The sequence below is a fragment of the Trichechus manatus genome, unplaced genomic scaffold (genome assembly GCF_000243295.1).
Source record: "Trichechus manatus latirostris isolate Lorelei unplaced genomic scaffold, TriManLat1.0 scaffold00317, whole genome shotgun sequence".
Classification (NCBI taxonomy): domain Eukaryota; kingdom Metazoa; phylum Chordata; class Mammalia; order Sirenia; family Trichechidae; genus Trichechus; species Trichechus manatus.
In genome coordinates, this window is record NW_004444253.1 from 657,325 (window position 1) to 679,418 (window position 22,094).

General features: G+C 48.8%; 1 protein-coding gene across 1 annotated transcript in view; it reads left to right on the forward strand.

The window, feature by feature from the left end:
• LOC101352694 (patatin-like phospholipase domain-containing protein 7) overlaps positions 1-22,094 on the forward strand; it is a 56,533-nt gene extending 34,439 nt beyond the window's left edge. The window contains exons 16-27 of the mRNA XM_023725495.1: positions 107-289; positions 542-660; positions 15,832-15,988; positions 17,292-17,408; positions 17,592-17,661; positions 17,982-18,098; positions 18,667-18,815; positions 19,681-19,833; positions 20,128-20,235; positions 20,605-20,689; positions 21,542-21,645; positions 21,790-22,094. Coding sequence (XP_023581263.1) covers positions 107-289; positions 542-660; positions 15,832-15,988; positions 17,292-17,408; positions 17,592-17,661; positions 17,982-18,098; positions 18,667-18,815; positions 19,681-19,833; positions 20,128-20,235; positions 20,605-20,689; positions 21,542-21,645; positions 21,790-21,891 — 1,464 coding nt within the window. The 3' untranslated portion in view covers positions 21,892-22,094. The remainder of the gene's footprint in view (positions 1-106; positions 290-541; positions 661-15,831; positions 15,989-17,291; positions 17,409-17,591; positions 17,662-17,981; positions 18,099-18,666; positions 18,816-19,680; positions 19,834-20,127; positions 20,236-20,604; positions 20,690-21,541; positions 21,646-21,789) is intronic.

The following is a 22,094-nucleotide window of genomic DNA, read 5'->3' on the forward strand; positions in this document are numbered from 1 at the left end:
GTGGGGGGCACTGACAGCTGTGGAGGGGCCACCTCTTCGCAGAGCCGCTGGGGCTCTTCCTGGCTTCTCTGGATGCGTATTTCTCCGCCGGGCCCACTTCTCTCAGCTGGAGCAGATGCTGGAGAACACGGCCGTCCGCGCCCAGAAGCAGCTGATCCTACTGCACCGGGAGGAGGGTCCCGAGCCGGCCCGCACGGTGGAGTGGCTCAACATGCGTAGTTGGTGCTCCGGCCACCTGCACCTGTGCTGCCCGCGGCGCGTCTTCTCCCGGAGGAGCATGCCCAAGCTGGTGAGAGCTGGCCCGCCAGGGCACAGCCCCTCCTGCCCCTGCTCGAACGTCCCAGACAGTTCTCACGGTCACTCCCTGCTGCGCCCCCCTGCGTCTGGGGCCCAGCCTAATGGTGCAGACGCTGACAGTGTCGTCAGCACAACAGCGCCAGCATCCTCAGGGGGCTCTGGATCAGGTTCCGAGGAAGCTGACCCTCGTCCGTCGGGATGGTGGGGCTCGGTTCCGCCCCCGCCATACGCACTCCTTGCGCAGGTGGAGATGTACGAGCGCGTCTTCCAGAGGCCACCCGACCGGCACTCAGACTTTTCCCGCCTGGCGCGCGTGTTGACCGGCAATGCCATCGCCTTGGTGCTCGGGGGAGGGGGTGCAAGGTGAGTGCCCACCCTCGATCCCTGAGGACCCTCCCTGGGCTGTTGCTTGTGGTTTCTGGGCTTCACAGAGCACGTGCGATCCTTACAGGGTACGAGAGCGACGTGCTGAGCTGTGCCGAGCGCCGGCCTCACGGCAGCACCGGGTGAAGGCGGCGCCTTCAGTGCCCTGGGGTCAGAGGGGGAGACTCGGCCTCACAGCACAGCCTCTGGGCCTCCTCCGGAACGGTGTTCGGAGATCCGGGTGGGAGATACGGGTGGGTGCGAGTCTCCCTGCAGGGGGCCAGCTGTGCCGGCAGCTCCAGAGCTGCATGCATTGCAGAGGTAGACGAGAGGCCGTACCTCGTTCTGATTGCCTTTGCTTACCGTGGTGGGAGGGTTCTTGTTTGCTTATTAGCCGCTGTGTCCCCTCTTCTGAAAATTCTCTCTCCTTACCCCCTTGCCAGTCTCTCCGCTGGGCTCCCGGTGAGTTTCTTTTCATTTTTAATACACATTTTATGGATGAATGCTTCTAACCAGAGACTTCCTTGCACTTCGTCAAAAACCAGCAAAAGCATCGTTAGCTCCTGGGCTGGTGAACCCTCACAGGACCTCTCACCCCAGTGACTCCTGTCCTGATTTGTCATTCTGACGCTTGATACCCTTCTCTTGAGATTACATCAGAGCAATACACTTTGGGACAGAAATGGAGCAGGCATGAGGAGCGGCATGCCCAGCCAGGTTCTGTGCTGGCCCCCTGTGTCCCCAAGGAGGAGAGGGACCCAGGCTGGGGTGTGCCCGCGGGGAGCAGCCTCTGTGGAGCACCTCCCGCTCAGACGCAGCTGGTGTGCGCACTGCTGCCGCCAGCCCACAGCCAGGAGCCAGGCACCTGCTTCCCGAGTCCTGGCCCTGCTGACGATGCCTGTGGGCTCATGGCTGGCCCTGCCTCAGTTGTCCCTGCTGGCGTGGAGGGCCAGAGCGCCTTCGATGGGTAGGCAGGAGGCCTCTGGGAAGCTGTCTGGGCTCCTGCCCGCTATCCATTCTCCTTTGCCAATTCTCATTGGGGAGGTGGCTCTCCCTGGGAGGTCAGGGGGACCGAAATCCTCTGTAGAAAGGGTCTTGTCCCTGTGTCGGACAAGTGACAGAACTAGCAGCCAACTGGCGTGTGACCGCATCCAGCAGAAACCTGTCCCACCCATTCCAGCTGATCGTAGAAGGAGCTAGGGCCGCAAATAGGACGTGACCGGCCTTGTGGGCCTGATGCTGCTCCCATCATTCCCAGAGTAGCCCAGGGATCACCCCGGTGTCTGCCCACGGGGTCTCTGTGTGGCCTGGGCCGAGGTGCTGCTGTACGGCTGAGACTCCCTGGTCTGCAGGCGGCAGCCAGAGCTGGTGCAGACGGACCTGGAGGGGTGATAAAGTGATCCCAGTCCCCCTGAACTGGCTTCTCTTTTTCCCCAGAGAATTCTGTTTACCTGTATGCTAAGGTGGTGGGCGTGTACATGTCTTATCCTAGAGCCCTGAGATGTAACAGTGCATCTTGTCCCCAGGAGAGTGGACAAGCACATTGGCCCGAGGTTGCCCCCAGTGGGCGGCTCAGTGGCCTTTCTGCTGGGTGGACAGGGAGGAGGTTTAGTGTGAGGGTCTGTGGCCAGGATGGTGGGGGGCACCCAGGGGTGGGGGCTGCCTCTTCCTGCTGACACCCCCTAACGCAGCAGCCTCCTGAGGGTCGCTGGAAAATGCCCAGATCCAACAGCATTTTTTATGAACATCTAATTTTTATCAAAGTAATAGCTAGAAAGACGTATGGTTCTATAAAGACAAAACAGCGTCTTCTGCCCCAGCCCCATCACCGAATCCTGCTTCCCAGAGAGAACCACTCATGGTGGTTTTAACTGTCTGCTCCTCTGCTCTGCACATCTAAATAGCATTCCTTTCCTGCTGTTCGGTTTGTTTTCAGTTCTAGGTTATTTCGGCCAGCACACAGAGTGTCTGTCTGTCTCCCCTTCCCACTCAGGACCCCAGTGTGGTTCTGTCACAGTTTTCAGTAAAGCCAGCATCACTGTTTATATTCTATGACAACACAGCTCCTATTCCCAGCTACGTCGCGGACTGCTGTAGACTATGGTGGTGCTTCCTTCCTTGGCGCTGATAACTGCTGCCGTTTGCTTTGCTGTTTGCTCTGTGTCATGCTTCAGCAGCAGACGCTCTGCGGAGGCATTAACCCCCCTTGGTGTCAGACATACCAGGTTGTCATGCTTGCTTTCTGGGAGTGACCCCCAAAGCCCCCTGGCCTCTTCTGGTCTCTGCTGCTTGCTGTCACCCATCATGCTGTACCCCCAGTGGGCCCTTTCAGATTTGGAAACTTGTGCCTCCAACTCTGGGGGATCGATTGTTATCAGTGTGAACTTCATCTGTCTCTTCCCTCTTCCTGGAGCCCCTAGTGGTCAGATATCGGGCATCCTAGGTGGGTTTTCCAATTCTCGTATCTTCTCTCGCATATTCTCCATCTCTGTCTTTTCTGCTTTCTGGGATATTTTTCTCAAATGTGTCTTCCAGTTGCTCTCTTCTGCTGAAGTATTTCTAATGTCTGAGTGCTTTTTTTCATAGTAGTCTCTCTTTGTTTCACTGGTGCCATATTGTATTTCTCCGAGAAGATTAATAACAGAGTTCTAAGTCATTTAAGTTTCCCAGTGTGTGCTCGCTTGTGTCTGCCTTTATTCACTCATTGTAGTGTTTCGGAGATTTGTCTGTGTGGCTAACTCTGTCAGTCGCGTTATTGCTCAACAGTGTCCCGTATACGATCACGCCGCGCTTTGTTTACCCCGTTTCCCACTGATGGACGTTTGGGTTGTTTCCTGGGTTTGATTATTATGAACAGAGCCACTGTAACCACTCCTTTACAAACCTTTTTTGTGGACATGGGTTTTCTTTCCCCTTGGACAAAGACCTAGGAGTGGAATTATCAGGTCATGGGGGAGTTGTATCATTTTATACCCCCACCAGAAGACCAAAATGGGTGTCAAAAGAGACTCTGAAACTTGCTTTTGAATGTCGAGTAGCTAAAGCAAACAGAAGAATGATGAAGTAAAAGAGAGGAACAGAAGATTTCAAAGGGCGGCTCGAGAAGATAAAGTAGAGTATTTTAATGACATGTGCAAAGACCTGGAGATGGAAAACCAAAAGGGAAGAACATGCTTGGCATTTCTCACTGAAAGAACTGAGGAAAAAATTCAAGCTGCAAGTTGCAATATTGAAGGATACTACAGGGAAAATACTCAAAGATGCAGGAAGCATCGAAAGAAAATGGAAGGAATACGGAGTCATTATACCAAAAAGAAATGGTTGACGTTCATCCATTTTAGGAGGTAGCGTATGATCAGGAACCAATGGTACTGAAGGAAGAAGTCCAAGCTGCACTGAAGGCATTGGTGAAAAACAAGGCTCCAGGAATTGATGGAATACCAACTGAGATGTTTCAACGAACGGATGCAGCACTGGAAGTGCCCACTTATCTATACCAAGAAATTTGGAAGACAGCTACCTGGCCAATCGACTGGAAGAGATCCATATTTACGCCTGTTCCAAAGTAGGGTAATCCATCCAAATGCAGAAATTATTGAACAATATCATTAATATCACACACGAGTAAAATTTCGCTAAAGATCATTCAAAAGTGGCTGCAGCAGTACGTCGACAGGGAACTGCCAGAAATTCAAGTCAAATTCAGAAGAGGACATGGAACTAGGGATATCACTGCTGATGTCAGATGAATCCTGGCTGAAAGCAGAGAATACCAGAAAGATGTTTACCTGTATTTTATTGACTATGCAAAGGCATTCGACTGTGTGGGTCATAACAAGTTATGGATAACATTGTGAAGAATGGGAATTCTAGAACACTTAATTGTGCTCATGAGGAACCTGTACATAGATCAAGAGGCAGTCATTTGACAGAACAAGGGGATACTGCATGGTTTAAAGTCAGGAAAGGTGTGCATCAGGGTTGTATCCTTTCACCATACGTATTCAATCTGTATGCTGAGCAAATAATCCGAGAAGATGGACTTTATGAAGAACGGGACATCAGGATTGGAGGAGGACTCATTAACAACCTGAGATATGCAGATGACACAACCTTGCTTGCTGAAAGTGAAGAGGACTTGAAGCAATCACTGATGAAGATCAAAGACCACAGCCTTCAGTATGGATTACACTTCAACATAAAGAAAACAGAAATCCTCACAACTGGACCAATAAGCAACATCATGATAAACGGAGAGAAGATTGAAGTTGTCAAGGATTTCATTTTACTTGGATCCACAATCAACACCCATGGAAGCAGCGGTCAAGAAATCAAACGACATATTGCGTTGGGCAAATCTGATGCAAAAGACCTCTTTAAAGTGTTGAAAAGCAGAGATGTCACCTTGAAGACTAAGGGGCACCTGACCCAAGCTATGCTGTTTTCAATCCCTCATATGCATGCAAAAGCTGGACAATGAACAAGGAAGACCGAAGAAGAATTGACGCCTTGGAAGGGTGGTGTTGGCGAAGAATATTGAATATACCATGGACTGCCAGAACAACAAACAAATTTGTCTTGAAAGAAGTACAACCAGAATGCTCCTTAGAAGCAAAGTTGGTGAGACTATGCCTCACATACTTTGGACATGTTATCAGGAGGGATCAGTCCCTGGAAGACAGATTGCTTGGTAAAGTAGAGGGTCAGCGAAAAAGAGGAAGACCCTCAATGAGACAGATTGACACAGTCTACAACAATGGGCTCAAGCATAACAACAATTGTGAGGATGGCACAGGACCAGGCAGTGTTTCGTTCTGTTGTACATGGGGTGACTATGAGTTGGAACCAACTTGACAGCACCTAACAACAACAACAACATATCCCCACGAGCACTGTATGAGAGTTCCAGTTCCTCCACATTCTTGCTGACACTTGGTACTGTTAGTGTTTTTAATTGTAGCCATTCTAGTGTATGTGCAGTGGTGTCTCCTGTTGAATTTGATTTGCATATCCCTAATGACTAATGGAAGCCCTGGTAATGTAGTGGTTATGAGTTCAGCTGCTAACCAAAAGGTCGGCAGTTTGAATCCACCAGCCACTCCTTGGAAGCCGTACGGGGCAGTTCTGCTCTGTCCTATAGGGTTGCTATGAGTCGAATTTGACTCGATGGCAATGGGTTTGGTTTTTTGGTTTTTTTAATGGCTAATGGTGTTGAGCGCTCTTTCATGTGCTTACTGGCCCTTTGTGTATCTTCTTTTGTGATGTGTCTTTTTATGTTCTTTACCCATTTTTAATAGGTTGTTTGTCTTTTATTATTGAGTTTTAGGAGTCTTTTGCCAGATATATGTATTGCCAGTATTGTCTCTAAGTCTATGGCTTTTGTTTTCATTTTTTTTTTTTTAATATTTTATTGTACTTCAGGTGAAGGCTTACAGAACAAATAGTTTCTCATGAAACAGTAGTACACACGTTGTTTTATGACGTTGGTTAACAACCCCACAACATGTCAACCCTCTAAATTCTCAACCTTTTTTTTTTTTGGTGAAACTACATAGCCAAAGATACACCGTTTCAAAAATTTCTACATACACAGTTCAGTGACATTGACTACGCTCTTCCAATTGTGCTGTTATTCTCACTTAAGATGAAGGCTTACAGAACAAAATAGTTTCTCATTTAACAGTTACTACAAATGTTGCCCTATGACAATGGTTAACAATCTCACAACACATCAACAATATCCTTACTCAATCTTGTGTTCCCTATCACCAGTTTCCTTGTCCCCTTCTGCCTTCTGGCCCTTGTCACTGGACTCCTGTACCTCGTTAGTCTCATTTGGTTTTACGGGGCTGTCCACTCCCAGGATGAACAGTGAACCTCGGAGGTAACTTCACCACTGAGCTAAAAGGGTGTCTGGGGGCCATACTCTCGAGGTTTCTCCAGTCTCCTTTAGGCCAGTAAATCTGGTCTTTTTTTTTTTTTTTTTTTTGTGAGTTAGAATTATGCTCTACATCCTTCTCCAGCTCTGTCCAGAACCCTCTTTTCATTTTCTTAATGGTGTCTTTTGATGAGCAATTTTCTGATTTTTTATGCTTATTGCTTTTGGTGTTCTAAAGACTGCCTATCCCAAGGTCACAAAGATATTCTGCATGTTCTTATAGAAGCTTTACTGTCCTAGCTTGTACACTTAGGTCTATGATCCACCTGGATTTAATTTTTGTGAGTGGTTCAAGGTGAGAGTTGAGGTTCCTTTTTTCCCATATGGTAATCTAATTGCTCTAACACCATTTGTTGAAGACTTTGTTTTCCCTGTTGAATTGCTGCGGCACCTTTGTCAAACACCAGATGACTGCGTGTGAGTCTGTATTCTGGGACTCTTTTGTTCCATTGATCTGTTTGTTTTATCCTTAATGACAATACTATACTTTTTTGATTACTGTAGCTTTATAGTAAATGTTGAAATTAGGTAGTGTAATTCCTTTTATTTTTTTCCAAATTGTAGGTCCTTTGCATTTTCATATGAATTTTATTATGAGCTCATCAGTGTCTCCTACCCTTGCCTCCCCAAAAAATCCTGCTGAGATTCTGATAAGGATTACATTGAACCAATAGATCAATATGGGGAGAAATAACATTGAGCCTTCCAACCCTTGAACACGGTTTATCTCCCCATTTAATTAGGTTTTCTTAATTTCTCTCAGCAATGATTCGTAGCTTTCGGTGTAGAGGTCTTGCATATCTTTTGTTAAATGTATTTCTAAATATTTTATTTTTTAATGCTGTTAATGATATCTTTTAAATTTCATTTTAAATTGTTTGTTGCCACTATATAGAAATAAAATTGATATTTGTAAATTGACCTTTTATCTCACAGTCTTACTAAATTCACTTATTAGTTTTAGTAGCTTTTTTGTAAATTCCTTTGGATTCCCTATATACGCAGTTATGTCATCTGAAAATAAAGAGAATATCTCTTCTTTGTTTCTTAACTTATTGCACTGGTTAGGACCTCTAGTACAATGCTGAATAAAATGGTGAGAGCAGATATCCTAGCCCTGTTCCCAGTCTTCGGGGAAAGCATTCAATATCTCACCATTAGTATGATGTTGGCTATAGGGTTTTTTTGTAGATGCCCTTTATCAGACTGAGGAACTTTTATTCTTAGTTTGCTGAGCGTTTTATCATGAATACTCCTTTTTAAGTATATATTGAGATGATTGTATAACTTTTCTCCTTTATTCTCTTAATATGGTGAATTACAGTGATTGATTTTCAAGTAAAAGCTAACTTTGCACTCCTGGAATAAATCCATGATGTATTATTCTGTTTATATATTGCTAGATTCAATTTGAATCTTAATAAGATTGGACTGCAATTGTCCTTTTTTGAAATGCCCTTATCATTTTCTGGTATGAAGGTTTCCTGACCTCATAAATTGAGTTGGGAAATATTTCTTCTTTTTCTGTTCTCTGGAAGGTTTTAGGTAAAATTTAGTTTATTTCTCCTTTACATGTTTAGTAGAATTCACTGGTAAAACCATCTGGACGTGAAATTTATTTGTGTGGATTTAAAATTACTGATTTAATTCCTTTAATAGTTAAAATAGTACTATTCAGAGTTTCTATTTCTTCTTGTGTCAATTTTGGTTAAGTTGTATGTTTTTCTAAGAGTGTGTCCATTTCATCTGAATTTTCCTACTTGTAGCGTGAAGTTGTTCCTGCTAGCTTCTTTAATACCTGAAGCATCTGTACTAATGTCCCTTTTTCATTCCTGATGTTAGCTATTAATACTTTCTCTTTTTTGTCTTGATTGGTCTTATCAGGTGGTATCAGTTGAATTAGTCCTTTCAGAGCACCAACTTTTAGCTTTGCTGATCCTCTGTATTGTATATTTGTTTTCCAGTTCATTAGTTTCTGCTCTTATCTTTTATTTCCTTCATTTTCCTCTCTTTGATTAAAATTGCACTTCTTCTTCTAACTCATAGATCAGCAAACGTTTTCTGTAAAGGGCAGATAGTCAGTATTTTAGGCTTTGTGGGCCATACAGTCTCTGTCAAAATCACTCAAAGGATATAGAACAATCGAAAGTAAAAGGATGAGGGGGAAGGAGGGGTTAAAGGTGATGGAAAAATCACATTGATTAAGGGGAGGGTTGCACAGCCAATTCTCGTAACTGCTGTCAGTAAGTTGTACACCTGTAAAAAGTTGAACTGGCAAAAGTTGTGTAATAGGTATATTGACAACAACAACAACAAACAAACAAACAAAAAGTAACTGCTGAGCTTGCTTATGTACAACCAAAAACCTCATGGGACTTGGTTCCTTGGTTTGGAGGTTTAGGGTCATGGTTTCATGGGACATCTCAGTTAATTGGCCTAACAACGTGTTTAGTGCTTCTGTTCTTCTATTTCATTGTGTAGTGCCTGGGTCTTAAAAGCTTGCCATCCAAGGCACAACAATTGGTCTCTATTCACTTGGAGCAACAGAGGAAGAAGGAGAGTCAGGCATAGGAGGAGGATATGGAATGTGTGGCTGATTGCCTCCGTGAACAGCTGCCTTCTTTGCCATGAGACCAGAAGAACTGGATGGTGCCCAGCTACCATTACTGAACATTTTGATCAAGGATAAAGAATCCTTGATCAAAAGGGGGAAAAATGGAGAACAGAATTTAAAATTCTCATGGACTCCAGACTTTCTAGAGACATAGAGGCTAGTTGAACCCCTGAAGTTATTGTCCTGAGATAATCTTTAAAACTTAAACCAAAAATATCTGCTGAAGTCTTCTTAAAACCAAACAATAGTTTAGCTTAACTAATAAAAAATGTCTGCCTTGAGCATTATGCTCTTTATAGAACTATCTATATGGGATCAAAGTGACAACAGCAACTCAAAAGGTTAGGTAGGAACCTTAGGGGGCAGTGAGTTTATGTTAATGGGAAAGGAACAACTCAGAAAAAGATGATGAGATTGGTTGTACAACTGAAAGAATGTGATCAATGTCACTGAATCGTACATGTAGAAATGGTTGAGTTGGTGTATGTTTTGTTGTGTATATTCTCAACAACAAATTAAAATTAAAAAATAAATATTTCATTATTAGAAAAAGTTAAAGGATAGAATAGACCATACAAACTCTAATAAAAAGTAAGTTGATGTGGTGCAGAAATAGTCATAGACAATAGTAACATATGGGTGTGGCTGTGTTCTAATAAAACTTGATTTATAAATAGGCAGCAGGTGAGATTTGGCCTGAGGGCCATAATTTGCTGACCCCTACTAACTTCTTGAGGTGGATGATGAGATTTGTTGGTTTCTTTCTTCCTGTGGGTTGTTGTCTTTCTTTTCTAATAGATACCTTTAAGGCTGTAAATGCCTTCAAGGCTATAAATGGCTTTAGCTGCTTCCCACCAATTTTACTTTTAAAAATATATTCTTATTTCCATTGTTTTTTCTTCTTTAACCCATGGCTTATTTAGGAGTGTATTTCTTAATTTGTTAACATACAAGGATTTTCTGGTTATCTTCATTGTTATTGAATTCTAGTTTAATTGCACTGTGATTGTGTTTGGAGAATGTACTTTGTATAGTTCAGTTCATTGGTATTTGTGGAGATTTGCTTTATGAACCAGCATCTTTTTTAAAAACGTGTCATGCACTTGAAAAGAGTGCGTATCCTGCAGTTGTTGGCTGATGTGTTCTATACGTTTTAATTAGATCAAATGTGTAAATTGTGCTATTGAAATCTTACTGAAAAATTTCCTGCTTTTTCTGTCAGTTGCAAAGAGAAATGTGGTAATGTTTCCTACTGTGATGATGGATTTGTCTACATCTCTTTTAATTTAATTTTTGCTTTCTATATTCTAAAGATATGTCACTAGGTACATATAGTTTTAGAATTGTTCTATCTTTTTGGTAAATTAAACATTTATGAAATATCCTTTATTTCAAATAAAAGTCTTTTATTTGATATTAATATACCACATTAGCTTACTTTCTATTAGAATTTACATGGTATATATTTTTCATCCTTTTACTTTCAGTACTTCTGTAGCTTCATAATTATTATTTTATATGTACATAAAATTGTGATTAATATATAATTATAAGCAGCATATAACTGTTTTAAAATCCTTATCTGACAGTCTTTGTTTTTTAATTGCTGTATTTAGTCTGTTTTCATTTATTATAATTCCTGATTCATTTGGGCTTAAATGTACCATCTTAATAATATTTGCTTTCTGCTTGTCCCATGTGTTCTATGTTCTTTTTTCTGTCCTTTTCTTCCTTTTGAATGGATTATTTTTAAATTACTCCATTTTTCTCCTCTTTATCTGGCTGGTTTAATGATTTTTTTTTCTTTGTATTGGATCTTTAACAATTCCGGTATGGTTTTCTTTTGGTTTATCGTGCTTAGGGGTTGTAATGCTTCTTAAACCTGAGTCTTGATATCTGTCATCAATTCTAAGAAATCCCAAGCCATTATCTCTTCAGATAATGCTTCTGCCTCTTCTCTCTTTCTGGGACTCTAATTACATGCAAATTAGACCTTTATACTATATCCCATATGTCTCTTAGCTCTTTCCATATTTTCCATCCTTCCGTTTCTTTACAGTTTAATTTGAATATTGTCGTCTGGCCTCTCTTATATTTCACCATTTCTCTCTTCAGCTGTGTTTAATTTGCTGTTAAACCCACTCATTAAATTCTTCTTTTAGTTACTGTTTCTTTTAACATGTAGAATTCTCATTTGGTTCTGCATTGTTGTTGTTGTTGTTAGATGCCGCTGAGTGGGTTCCGACTCATAGTGACCCTGTGTACAACAGAACGAAACACTGCCTGGTCCTACGCCATCCTCACGATCATTGTTATACTTCAGCCCGTTGTTGCAGCCACTGTGTCGGTCCATCTTGTTGAGGGTCTTCCTCTTTTTCACTGACCCTCAAGTTTACCAAGCATGATGCCCTTCTCTAGGTACTGCTCTCTCCGGATAACATGTCCAAAGTATGTGAGACGAAGTCTCACCATCCTGCTGAGGCGCATTCTGGCCATACTTCTTCCAAGACAGATTTGTTTGTTATTTTGACGGTCCATGGTATATTCAATATTCTTTGCCAACACCGCAATTCAAAGGCATCAATTCTTCTTTGGTCTTCCTTAATTCATTGTCCAGCTTTCGCATGCATATGAGGTGATTGTAAACAGCATGGCTTGGGTCAGGCACACCTTAGTCCTCAAAGTGACATCTTTGCTTTTTCAACTTTAAAGAGGTCTTTTGCAGCAGATTTGCCTGATGCAATGTGTCATTTGATTTCTTGACTGCTGCTTCCATGGGTGCTGATTTGTGGATCCAAGGAAAATGAAATCCTTGACAACTTCAATCTTTTCTCTGTTTATCATGATGCTGCCTGTTGGTCCAGTTGTGAGGATTTTTGTTTTCTTTATGATGGATGCAATCCATACTGAAGGCTGTGGTCCTCTTCACTTTCAGCAAACAAAGTTGTGTCATCTGCATATCGCAGGTTGTTAATGAGTCTTCCTCCAATCCTGATGCCCTGTTCTTCTTCACATAGTCCATATTCTCGTATTATTTGCTTAATATACAGATTGAATAAGTGCGATGAAAGGATACAACACTGATGTACACCTTACCTGACTTTAAACCATGCAATGTCCCGTAGTTCTGTCTGAACGACTGTCTCTTGATCTATGTACAGGTTCCTCATGAGCATAATTAAGTGTTTTGGAATTCCCATTCTTTGCAGTGTTATCCATAACCTGTTATGATCCACACAGTTGAATGCCTTTGCATAGTCAATAAAACACAGGTAAACATCTTTCTGTTATTCTCTGCTTTCAGCCACGATCCATCTGACATTAGCAATGATATCCCTCCTTCCACATCCTCTTCAGAATCCAGGTTGAATTTCTGCCAGTTCCCTGTCAATGTACTGCTGCAGCCATTTTTAAATGATCTTCAGCAACATTTTACTTGTGTGTGATATTAATGATATTGTTCCATAATTTCTGCATTCTGTTGGATCACCTTTCTTTGAAATAGGCATAAATATGGATCTCTTCCAGTCAATTGGCCAGGTAGCTGTCTTCTGAATTTCTTGGCATAGATGAGTGAGCACTTCCAGTGGTGCATCCATTTGTTGAAACATCTTAGTTGGTACTCCGTCAATTCCTGGAGCCTTGTGTTTGGCCAATGCCTTCAGTGCAGCTTGGACTCCTTCCTTCAGTGCCATCGGTTCCTGATCATATGCTGCCTCCTGAAGTGGTTGAATGTCAACCAGTTCTTTTTGGTACAGCAACTCTGTGTATTCCTTCCATCTTCTTTTGATGCTGCCTGTGTCATTCAGTATTTTGCCCATAGAGTCCTTCACTATTGCAACTCAGGGCTTGAATTTTTTCCTCAGTTCTTTCAGCTTGAGAAATGCTGAGCATGTTGTTCCTTTTTGGTTTTCTAACTCCAGGTCTTTGCACATTTCATTATAATGTTTTACTTTATCTTCGTGAGCTGCTCTTTGAAATCATCTGTTCAGCCCTTTTACTTCATCATTTCTTCCTTTCGCTTTAGCTACTCTATGTTCAAGAGCAACTTTCAGAGTCTCTTCTGACATACATTTTGACATTTTCTTTCTTCCCTGTCTTTTTAATGACTTCTTGTTTTCTTCATGTATGATGTCCTCAATGTCATTCCATAAGTCGTCTGATCTTCTGTCATTAGTGTTCAGTGTGTCAAAACTATTCTTGAGATGGTCTCTAAATTCAGGTAGGATATACTGAAGGTCATATTTTGGCTCTCTTGTACTTTTTCTAATTTTCTTCAGCTTCAACTTGAACTTGCATATGAACAATTGATGGTCTGTTCTGCAGTCGGCCCCTGGCCTTGTTCTCACTGATGATATCGAGCTTTTCCATCGTCTCTTTCCACAGATGTAGTTGATTTGATTCCTGTGTATTCGATCTGGTAAGGTCCACATGTACAGTTGCCGTTTATGTTGTTGAAAAAAAGTATCTGCAGTGAAGAAATTGTTGGTCTTGCAAAATTCTATCATGCAGTCTCCAGCATCATTTCTATCACCAAAGCCATGTTTTCCCACTACCAGTCCTTCTTGTTTGTTTCCAACTTATGCATTCCAATCACCAGTAATTATGAATGCATCTTGATTACATAATTGATCAATTTCAGACTGCAGAAGTTGGTAAAAATCTTCAGTTTCCTCATCTTTGGCATTAGTGGTTGGTGCTTAAATTTAAATAATAGTCATATTAACTGGTCTTCCTTGTAGGCATATGGATATTATATTATTACTGACAGCATTGTGCCTTAGGATGGTACTTGGATTGTTCTTTTAGACGATGAATGTGACACCATTCCTTTTCAAGTTGTCACTCCCAGCATAGTAGACCATATGATTGTCTGATTCAAAATGGCCAATACCAGTGCATTTCAGCTCACTAATGCCTAGGATATCCATCTTTATGCATTCCATTTCATTTTTGACTACTTCCGGTTTTCGTAGATTCATACTTCATACACTCTACGTTTCAATTTTTAATAGATGTCTGCAGCTGTTTCTTCTCATTTTGAGTCATGCCACATTAGCAAATGAAAGTCCTGAAAGCTTGATTCCATCCACCTCATTAAGCTCCACTCTACTTTGAGGAGGCAGATAGTCTCCATCGTATGTTGAGTGCCTTTCAACCTGAGGGGCTCATATTCCGACACTGCATTGGACAGTGTTTCACTGCCATTCATAAGGTTTTCACTGGCCAAGTTTTTGAGAAGTAGACTGCTACATCCTTCTTTCTAGTCTGTCTTAGTGTAGAAGCTCCACAGAAACCTGTCCACCCAGGGTGACCCTGCTGATACTTGAAATATCAGTGGCATAGATTCCAGTGTCACAGTAACACATCAGCCTCCACAGTACAACAAACTGACAGACTAGTGGTAGATTTTAAGCATAGTCATTTAAAGTAGGGCTTCGAACTGGTTCAAAACAGGTTCAGTCATGGCTGACGGAAACAAGGGCAGCACATGTGTTCCATAGCAACCAAAGCTCTTGCCAGTTAGATTTTATCCCAAGTAGGAAACAACACTGCCCCGCGCTCAAAGATTACAGCTGACTGCGCAACTTTGAATATGTATTGTTCTCCACAGTCCTGCCAATAATCCTCCCACATCAGATTGAATTATTGGTAGGACTGTGTAGAGCGACACATATTCAAAGTGGAGTGGTCGGCCACCACCTTTGAACATGGCAGCCCTGTTTCCTACTGGGGACAAAATCCAACGAGCGAGAGCTTTGGTTGCTATGCAGTGCGTACTATGCCCTTGTTTCCATTATCCATGACTAAACCGTTTTGAACTGGTTCGATGCCCTGTTGTAAAATCTACGCTTGATATCTCCATTATTTGGGTCTTCTCTGGATCCACTTCTATTATCTATTTTTTCTCTTGGCTTATGGTCATGTGTTTTTTTTCCTTATAAAGCTGGTGATTTTTGGTTGAGTGCTGGGCATTATAAAATATGGTAGTGATAAGTTGAGGCTCTGGGTGATAACTTTCTCTAGAAAGGACTTAACCTTTGCTCTGGCAGGTGGCTAAGCTGGGGGCAATCCACATCACCACCTAATCCAATCAAGTTCTAAAACAATTAGAAGCTGGTTTTACAGTCCCTACAAGGGCTTGTCTATTTCCAGTTCACCCTGATTCCTAGGGTGTAGCCGTTTAGGGCATTCTCCAGGACCCGTCCTTTCCAGTGGGCCCTGATTGCCAGCTTTTGCCCCACCCCACCCAAGTCTATTGAGAGCTCTGTTCCGCCTCATAAACCTGAAGACACTAACTCTTTTGGAGTCAGCATATGTTTCTCAGAAAAGAGGCTCTGCCCCCGGCCTCCTCCATGCCCCATCTTGGCCCTGCAGTGCTACAGAGAGGTTTAAGTTGTGTCTCAGGGAGGGTTGGTCTGAGATCCCCCCGAGGCAGTGTCTTTCCCGTTATCTGTGCTTGTTCAAGGGCTAGGTGGCAAGGAAGCCGGTGGGACGTTCCTCTGGGCAGGTGGGCAGGCAGCGTCTCGGGGAGCCATCTGCCAGGATGGTTGAGGTGCTGGGTCCTGGTCAGGTGCACTGGCCCAAGGGCTCACTTTCTGTTTTTCTGGTCATATAGGGGCTGCTCCCAGGTCGGCATCATCCGGGCCCTGGCCGAGTTTGGCATCCCTGTAGACATGGTTGGAGGAACATCCATTGGGGCTTTCATGGGGGCCCTGTACTCTGAGGAACGAAACTACAGCCGGATGCGCATCCGGGCCAGGCAGTGGGCTGAGGTGAGGACAGGGCACCGGGCCCTTTGGGGGGAGCTGGACGCAGAGACGGTCACAGCTTCCACAGGGCTCTGTTCTCAAGGAGAACAGCCTCCCTTTTCACCCCCACCGGCTGAGGCAGAAGCTTGGGCTGTTTAGCCCTCAGGCCTCAGAGTATGGTTTGTGGGGTGAAGGAAATCCCTAGAGAAGACTATTTCTTGGTAAAAAGGAAGTAAAGAACATTGATTAGTGATGGGAACTGGGCTGCTACTAGTGAAGCAGACAGCAGAGAGGGGAGCAGAGAGCAGAGCAGAGCAGAGAGGAGAGCAGAGAGCTGAACAGAGTAGACAGCCAACCAGAGCATGGAGCAGAGAGTGGAGAAGGGAGCAGGGCAGAGAGCAGACCAGAGAGCAGAGCAGAGAAGAGAACAGAGCAGAGCAGAGGGCAGAGCAGAGGGCAGAGCAGGGAGCAGAGCTGAGGGCAGAGCAGGGAGCAGAGCAGAGGGCAGAGTATGGAGCAGAGCAGGGAGCGGAGCAGAAGGCAGGGCAGAGGGCAGAGCAGGGAGCAGAGCAGAAGGCAGAGCAGAGGGCAGAGCAGGGAGCAGAGCAGAAGGCAGAGCAGAGGGCAGAGCAGGGAGCAGAGCAGAAGGCAGAGCAGAGGGCAGAGCAGGGAGCAGAGCAGAAGGCAGAGCAGAGGGCAGAGCAGGGAGCAGAGCAGAGGGCAGAGCAGGGAGCAGAGCAGAGGACAGAGAAGAGAACAGAGCAGAGCAAGGAGCAGAGAGCAGCAGCAGGAGGGTGGGCTCCCACCTTCCCAGGTCCTTGGGCTGTGGGGTGTACTTTTTAGAACTGTGCTTGTTTGAGGGGAACAAAACAGCTCTGGTTGAAGCCATGAATGGGATCAAAGGTGTCTGTGTTCTCCTTTGAAGAAAAAAGGAGTAGCTCACCATCGCCTCATGGCAGCAGCTCCTACAGCAGGCCAGGCCCCGAGGGCACCACCCGGGCACTCCTCTGTGCCAAAAATAACGAACACTCTGTCCCTGAGATGCGTCACTCTGGTCACCTGCAGTGTGGCCGCTCTAAAGAGAGGGCAAGGGCAGCTCCTCAGGATGGGGTGGGCAGCCCTGCCGAGCCCCAACCGGGCCTCTCCTGCCCCCCCAGCACCCTCTCCCACCTGAGCAGGGCCAGCGGGCCTTGTAGGGGTAGGGGGTGAATGGCCCAGCCTGGGGGCTCATGCCTCGCAGTCACCCCAGAAGCCCCAGATGCCTGAACTCAGGACCCCTGGGATGGAACTAAGCTCAGCAGTTCTCAGCGTGCCCCCTCCTCCCCAGGACATGACGTCCGTGGTGAACATGGTGCTGGACCTGACCTACCCCATCACCTCCATGTTCTCGGGTGCCGGCTTCAACAGCAGCATCTGCAGGGTCTTCAAGGACCGGCAGATAGAGGTGCCACCCCCACCCCCACCCCACAGCACTACTGCCCCCTGGACACTCATGCCCCCAGGACACCCAGACCTGCCCTAGAGCCAGGTGTGTGGCCTGAGTGGGGCGGGAGGAGTCCACAGAACCCCAGCTGGAGACCCTCACCGCCGGCACCCCCTCCCACCCTGCCTCTCCCCTCCCCTGCAGGACCTGTGGCTGCCCTACTTCACCATCACCACAGACATCACAGCCTCAGCCATGCGCGTCCACAGGGACGGTGAGGGCGGCCTCGAGCTGGCTGGGAACGAGGGTGGGGCCGGGGGCAGTAAGGGACACGGGGCTGGGAGCATGTGGGGTTCCCAAGGAGGCAGGAGACCTCGCCTCCACAGGCAGAGGATGGTCGTGGGACACAGCCAGGTATGGGGGCCCCTTGGCAGCAGGAGCTGGGGGTGGGGTGAGGTGGGAGGGTTGGAAGGTAGTGGCCAGGGGCAGGAGGCTCTCCGAGGTGAGTCTGGTGCCGCCCCCGAGGTCAGGACCTAGCCAAGGAGCCCTCAGCAGGTCCTGCCACCTCTTCCACCTGCCCCCTCCTGCCTCCAGGCTCCCTGTGGAGGTACGTGCGTGCCAGCATGTCCCTGTCCGGCTATATGCCCCCACTCTGTGACCCCAAAGATGGACACCTGCTGATGGATGGGGGCTACATCAACAACCTCCCAGGTACTCAGCCGGCAGCGGCCCAGCTGGTGTGGCGCCCCACCCCCAGGGCCCTGTGCGCCTCCCTTTCTGCAAGGCTGGGGTGGCGCACGCTTTCCACAGACCGAGCCAAGGGAAGGTTCCGGGCTGGCACTGCACACAGAGAGAACATGCACCCACACACACGTGCACACACGCACACACAAACATGCTCACACACGTGCACACACATGTAGACTCACGTGTGTATGCACACACACACGTGCGCATGCACACACGCAGATGCAGCGTGATCGGAGCATATGGCTTTGCTGGTGAGCTCAGCAGCACTCGGAACGGAGGCCAAGAGGAGGCCGGTGCAGCAAATGGGGGAGCACTTGGCCCCCTGTGTGCCGCTGTGGGAAACTGAAGGCCTGCAGGTGTCGGGCTGCGGGGTGCAGCCTACCTGGCCACACCTGTCACCTGTGGGGCCTGCAGTCGGTGTGGGGGGCACGGCTCTGTGCCGGGTGAGGGTCTCGCCCTGACTCCTAGACTTTGCCCAGGCTGGGCCTGCCTGACCTGGTGCCGCCGCGGCCCCTCGTCTTTCCCGCAGCAGACGTGGCCAGGTCCATGGGGGCGAAGGTGGTGATTGCGGTTGATGTGGGCAGCCAGGACGAGACAGACCTGACCAACTATGGCGACGCCCTGTCAGGGTGGTGGCTGCTCTGGAAGCGCTGGAACCCCTTGGCCACAAAAGTCAAGGTGGGGAAGCCTGCAGGCAGGTGCAGGCTGGACGGGACCTGGGCATGCTTTGCCCACCTCAGGCCGCCATGCCCGGGGAGTAGCTGCTGTCTGGGCTGGGTGGTGCCGGCCTCTCCTTGGTAGCCCCCTGACACCCCCCTATGCCTGTGCTCACACGGGCCACTCCTTCTTGGGGGGTGGATAGGACTCTTCTGGCCCCTGTGGCCAGGGTGGGGGTGCCTTTGAGGCTCGATGTCTGGGGTCCCAGGGCCACTCACTTGCTCTTTGCCCAGGCCCTGGGGCCACCTCTGGAAAAGGGACAGGCCTAGGGAAGGGTCTTGGTGGTGGGAGCAGACAGTGGTGTCAGGGTCCTCCACGCTCACTAGGACACACCTCCAGAGGCTCTACTGGGACACCTGGCTGCCTGCCTGCTCCGCCTTACATGCTGCCACACACACTCACCCCCCACGTGCCCCGCCACGTGCACACCCATACTCCCCCCTATGCACACACCCCCACACCTTCCCATGCACACTCACAGCCCACGTGCACACACCTCCGTGCACACACCTGGAGGCACAGGTGCACACACTCGGCCAGCACCTGTGGTGAGGGTGTGGTCCTCCTAGCCTTGGGAGCCTGCACTGGGCGCTTTTCCTGCCCTCCCTCCCCTCCCCTCAGGGCAGAGCAGTGGACAGGGCAGAGGATCCTGTCCTCCTGCAGAGAAATCAGCCTCCCCTTCGGTATTGGGCGAAGATGCGATGGGGAAAGGAGCTGAGGAGTGGAGAGGGGAGGGGAGGAGTGGGAGGAGTGGGGTCATGCCCATGTGGGGTCGAGGGTTGCAGAGTCATGGGGGCAGCCTCTGCCTGGATGCTGTGCGACGCAGGTGCTGAACATGGCAGAGATCCAGACACGCCTGGCCTACGTGTGCTGCGTCCGGCAGCTGGAGACAGTGAGAAGCAGTGACTACTGTGAGTACCTGCGCCCCCCCATCGACAGCTACGGCACGCTGGACTTTGGCAAGTTCGACGAGATCTGCGTGAGTGTCAGCTGCTCATGCAGGGGCGGGGACCCAGCCCTTATGACACAGGGCCCTGGGTGTGCACAAGAAGTGGTTACCAGCAGGGTCCCCCAGCCCCTGTAACAGAGCCCTGGGTGTGCACAGGAAGCGGGTACCAGCAGGGCCCCCAGCCCCTGTAACAGAGCCCTGGGTGTGCACAGGAAGCGGGTACCAGCAGGGCCCCCAGCCCCTGTAACAGAGCCCTGGGTGTGCACAGGAAGCGGGTACCAGCAGGGCCCCCAGCCCCTGTAACAGAGCCCTGGGTGTGCACAGGAAGTGGGATACCAGCATGGACGGACGGTGTTTGACATCTGGGTTCGAAGTGGTGTGCTGGACAAGATGCTGAAGGACCGGCAGGAGACAAAGACGAAAGCCTGTGATGTAAGTGGCCCCTCTCTGCACCTCTCCACCCCCTGCCGCCCTCCTCCACGCTGGGCCTCCCTGCGGCCCCTGCACCCACACTCTCAGGCTGCACCTGAGGGACACAGTGGGAGACCTGCAGGCACCCTGGCTGGCCCTGCACCGCCATCGGGTCTTCCACCACCCGTCACCCTACCCCACCCTGGGGCAGGGCCACCTAGGCAGGTGAGCTACTTGGCCCAGGGGGCGGGAGCAGAGGTTGGCCCACCAGGCTGCTCTTCCAGCTGCATCAGGCCCACGGAGTGGGCAGCTCAGGGAGGGGGGCTGGGGTCCCAGTGAGGGCATTGGCTCCCTCAGCCCGCTATGACCTCCCTCGTCCTGGCCCTGCAGGTTCTCACCTGCCCAAACGCCTCCTTCACGGACCTCGCAGAGATTGTGTCAAGGATTGAGCCTGCCAAGGCAGCCACGGTGGACGGTGAGTGGCTGCTCCAGTGTGTGCCTGCTCCCTGCCCTGAGGGTGTCGGGGGCAACATCCCTCCTGCCCGGCACAGTGTTGAGATAGGGTGGGACTCCTGGCCTCACCCTCAGCCCTGGGTGCTGCTCCCTGTCCTGGGGACTGGCTTGTCCACGCTTCTCCACCCTGTTCTCACTCCAGGTGCACACCCCACCCTCCTCCTGGACCCCGGCTCCCCCTGCCATGTCTGCCCTCCTCCTGGGGCCCACACCCCCGCCTGTGCTGGCCCCTTCCTGGCACTCCCTTTTCCTGCCCCCCGCTTCTCCCAGGCCCCATCCTCAGGGAGAACATCCACAGAAAAGCTGGTGTTTCTTGGTCCTTGTTAAGACCCAACAGCCCATGGCAGTGGGGGACTCCCCATCCTGACTACTCAGGCCCCTGCCCCCCCTTGACCCAAATCCCCAGCCGGGTCCTCCACATGAGGGGAGACCACCCTCGCCGCCTGCACCAGCCCTGTGCTTCGTGAGGGCTGGGGAGGGGCTTCGGCACTTGGAGGCCAGCCAAGCACTGCTGGTCGGGTCTGTGGTCGGGCCTCCACTAGCCAGCTGGCAAGGCTTCAGCACAGCCCTGGGCCATACTGGGCCTGCTTCTGAGCCTGAATCAGAGGGGCCGTCATCATGGGGGGTGTCAGCACTGCACTCACACACCCCCACCAGCCGTGTGAGTGGAGTGTGGGCAGTGTGTGCCACGGGCCCAGAGTGCAGGGGCCGCCCCACTTTGTGCCAGGCTGGGGCTGCAGACCTCCCTCAGGACACACCCGGGCAGGGGCAGGAGGTGCCATGTGGGGACCATTGTGGCTCTCTCTCTGCCCAGATGAGTCTGACTACCAGACCGAGTACGAGGAGGAGCTGCTGGGCGTCCCCAGGGACACGTTCACAGACTTCCAGGGCACCCCGGTCCAGGAGGACTCGGACTCGGTGAGCCTTCGGGGAGAGCGTGCCCATGGACCGTGCAGCCTGAGGCCTGCCCTCCGGGGCCCCAGCTGTGCGGCCCTCGGGCGCCCGTGGGTGTCGGGTCACTGGAGAGGGTCGGCCCTCCTTGAGGCTGTGCCTTGCTTCCAGGAGTACGAGCCCTCACTCCGGCAGCGCCTGCACCCTGGTCTGGCTTCCCCGGCGTCCTCACGGGACCTCTCCCCACCCTCATTCTCCGACCAAGATGGGTAGAGGCAGTGCTCCGGATGCCGGCCTCTGTCCACGGCTGCAGAGCCCCTCAGCAGCCTGGGAGCGTCCAGACTTTTGGCACTGGGCCGTGTCTCGGGGGGTTCCGCCAGGCCCTGCTCCTCTGCAGCCTGGGGCGTCCTGAGCCCTCCAGACCTCCGTGAGGTCTTGGAGCCATGAAACTTCGGCCCAGCACATTAAAGAGCTAG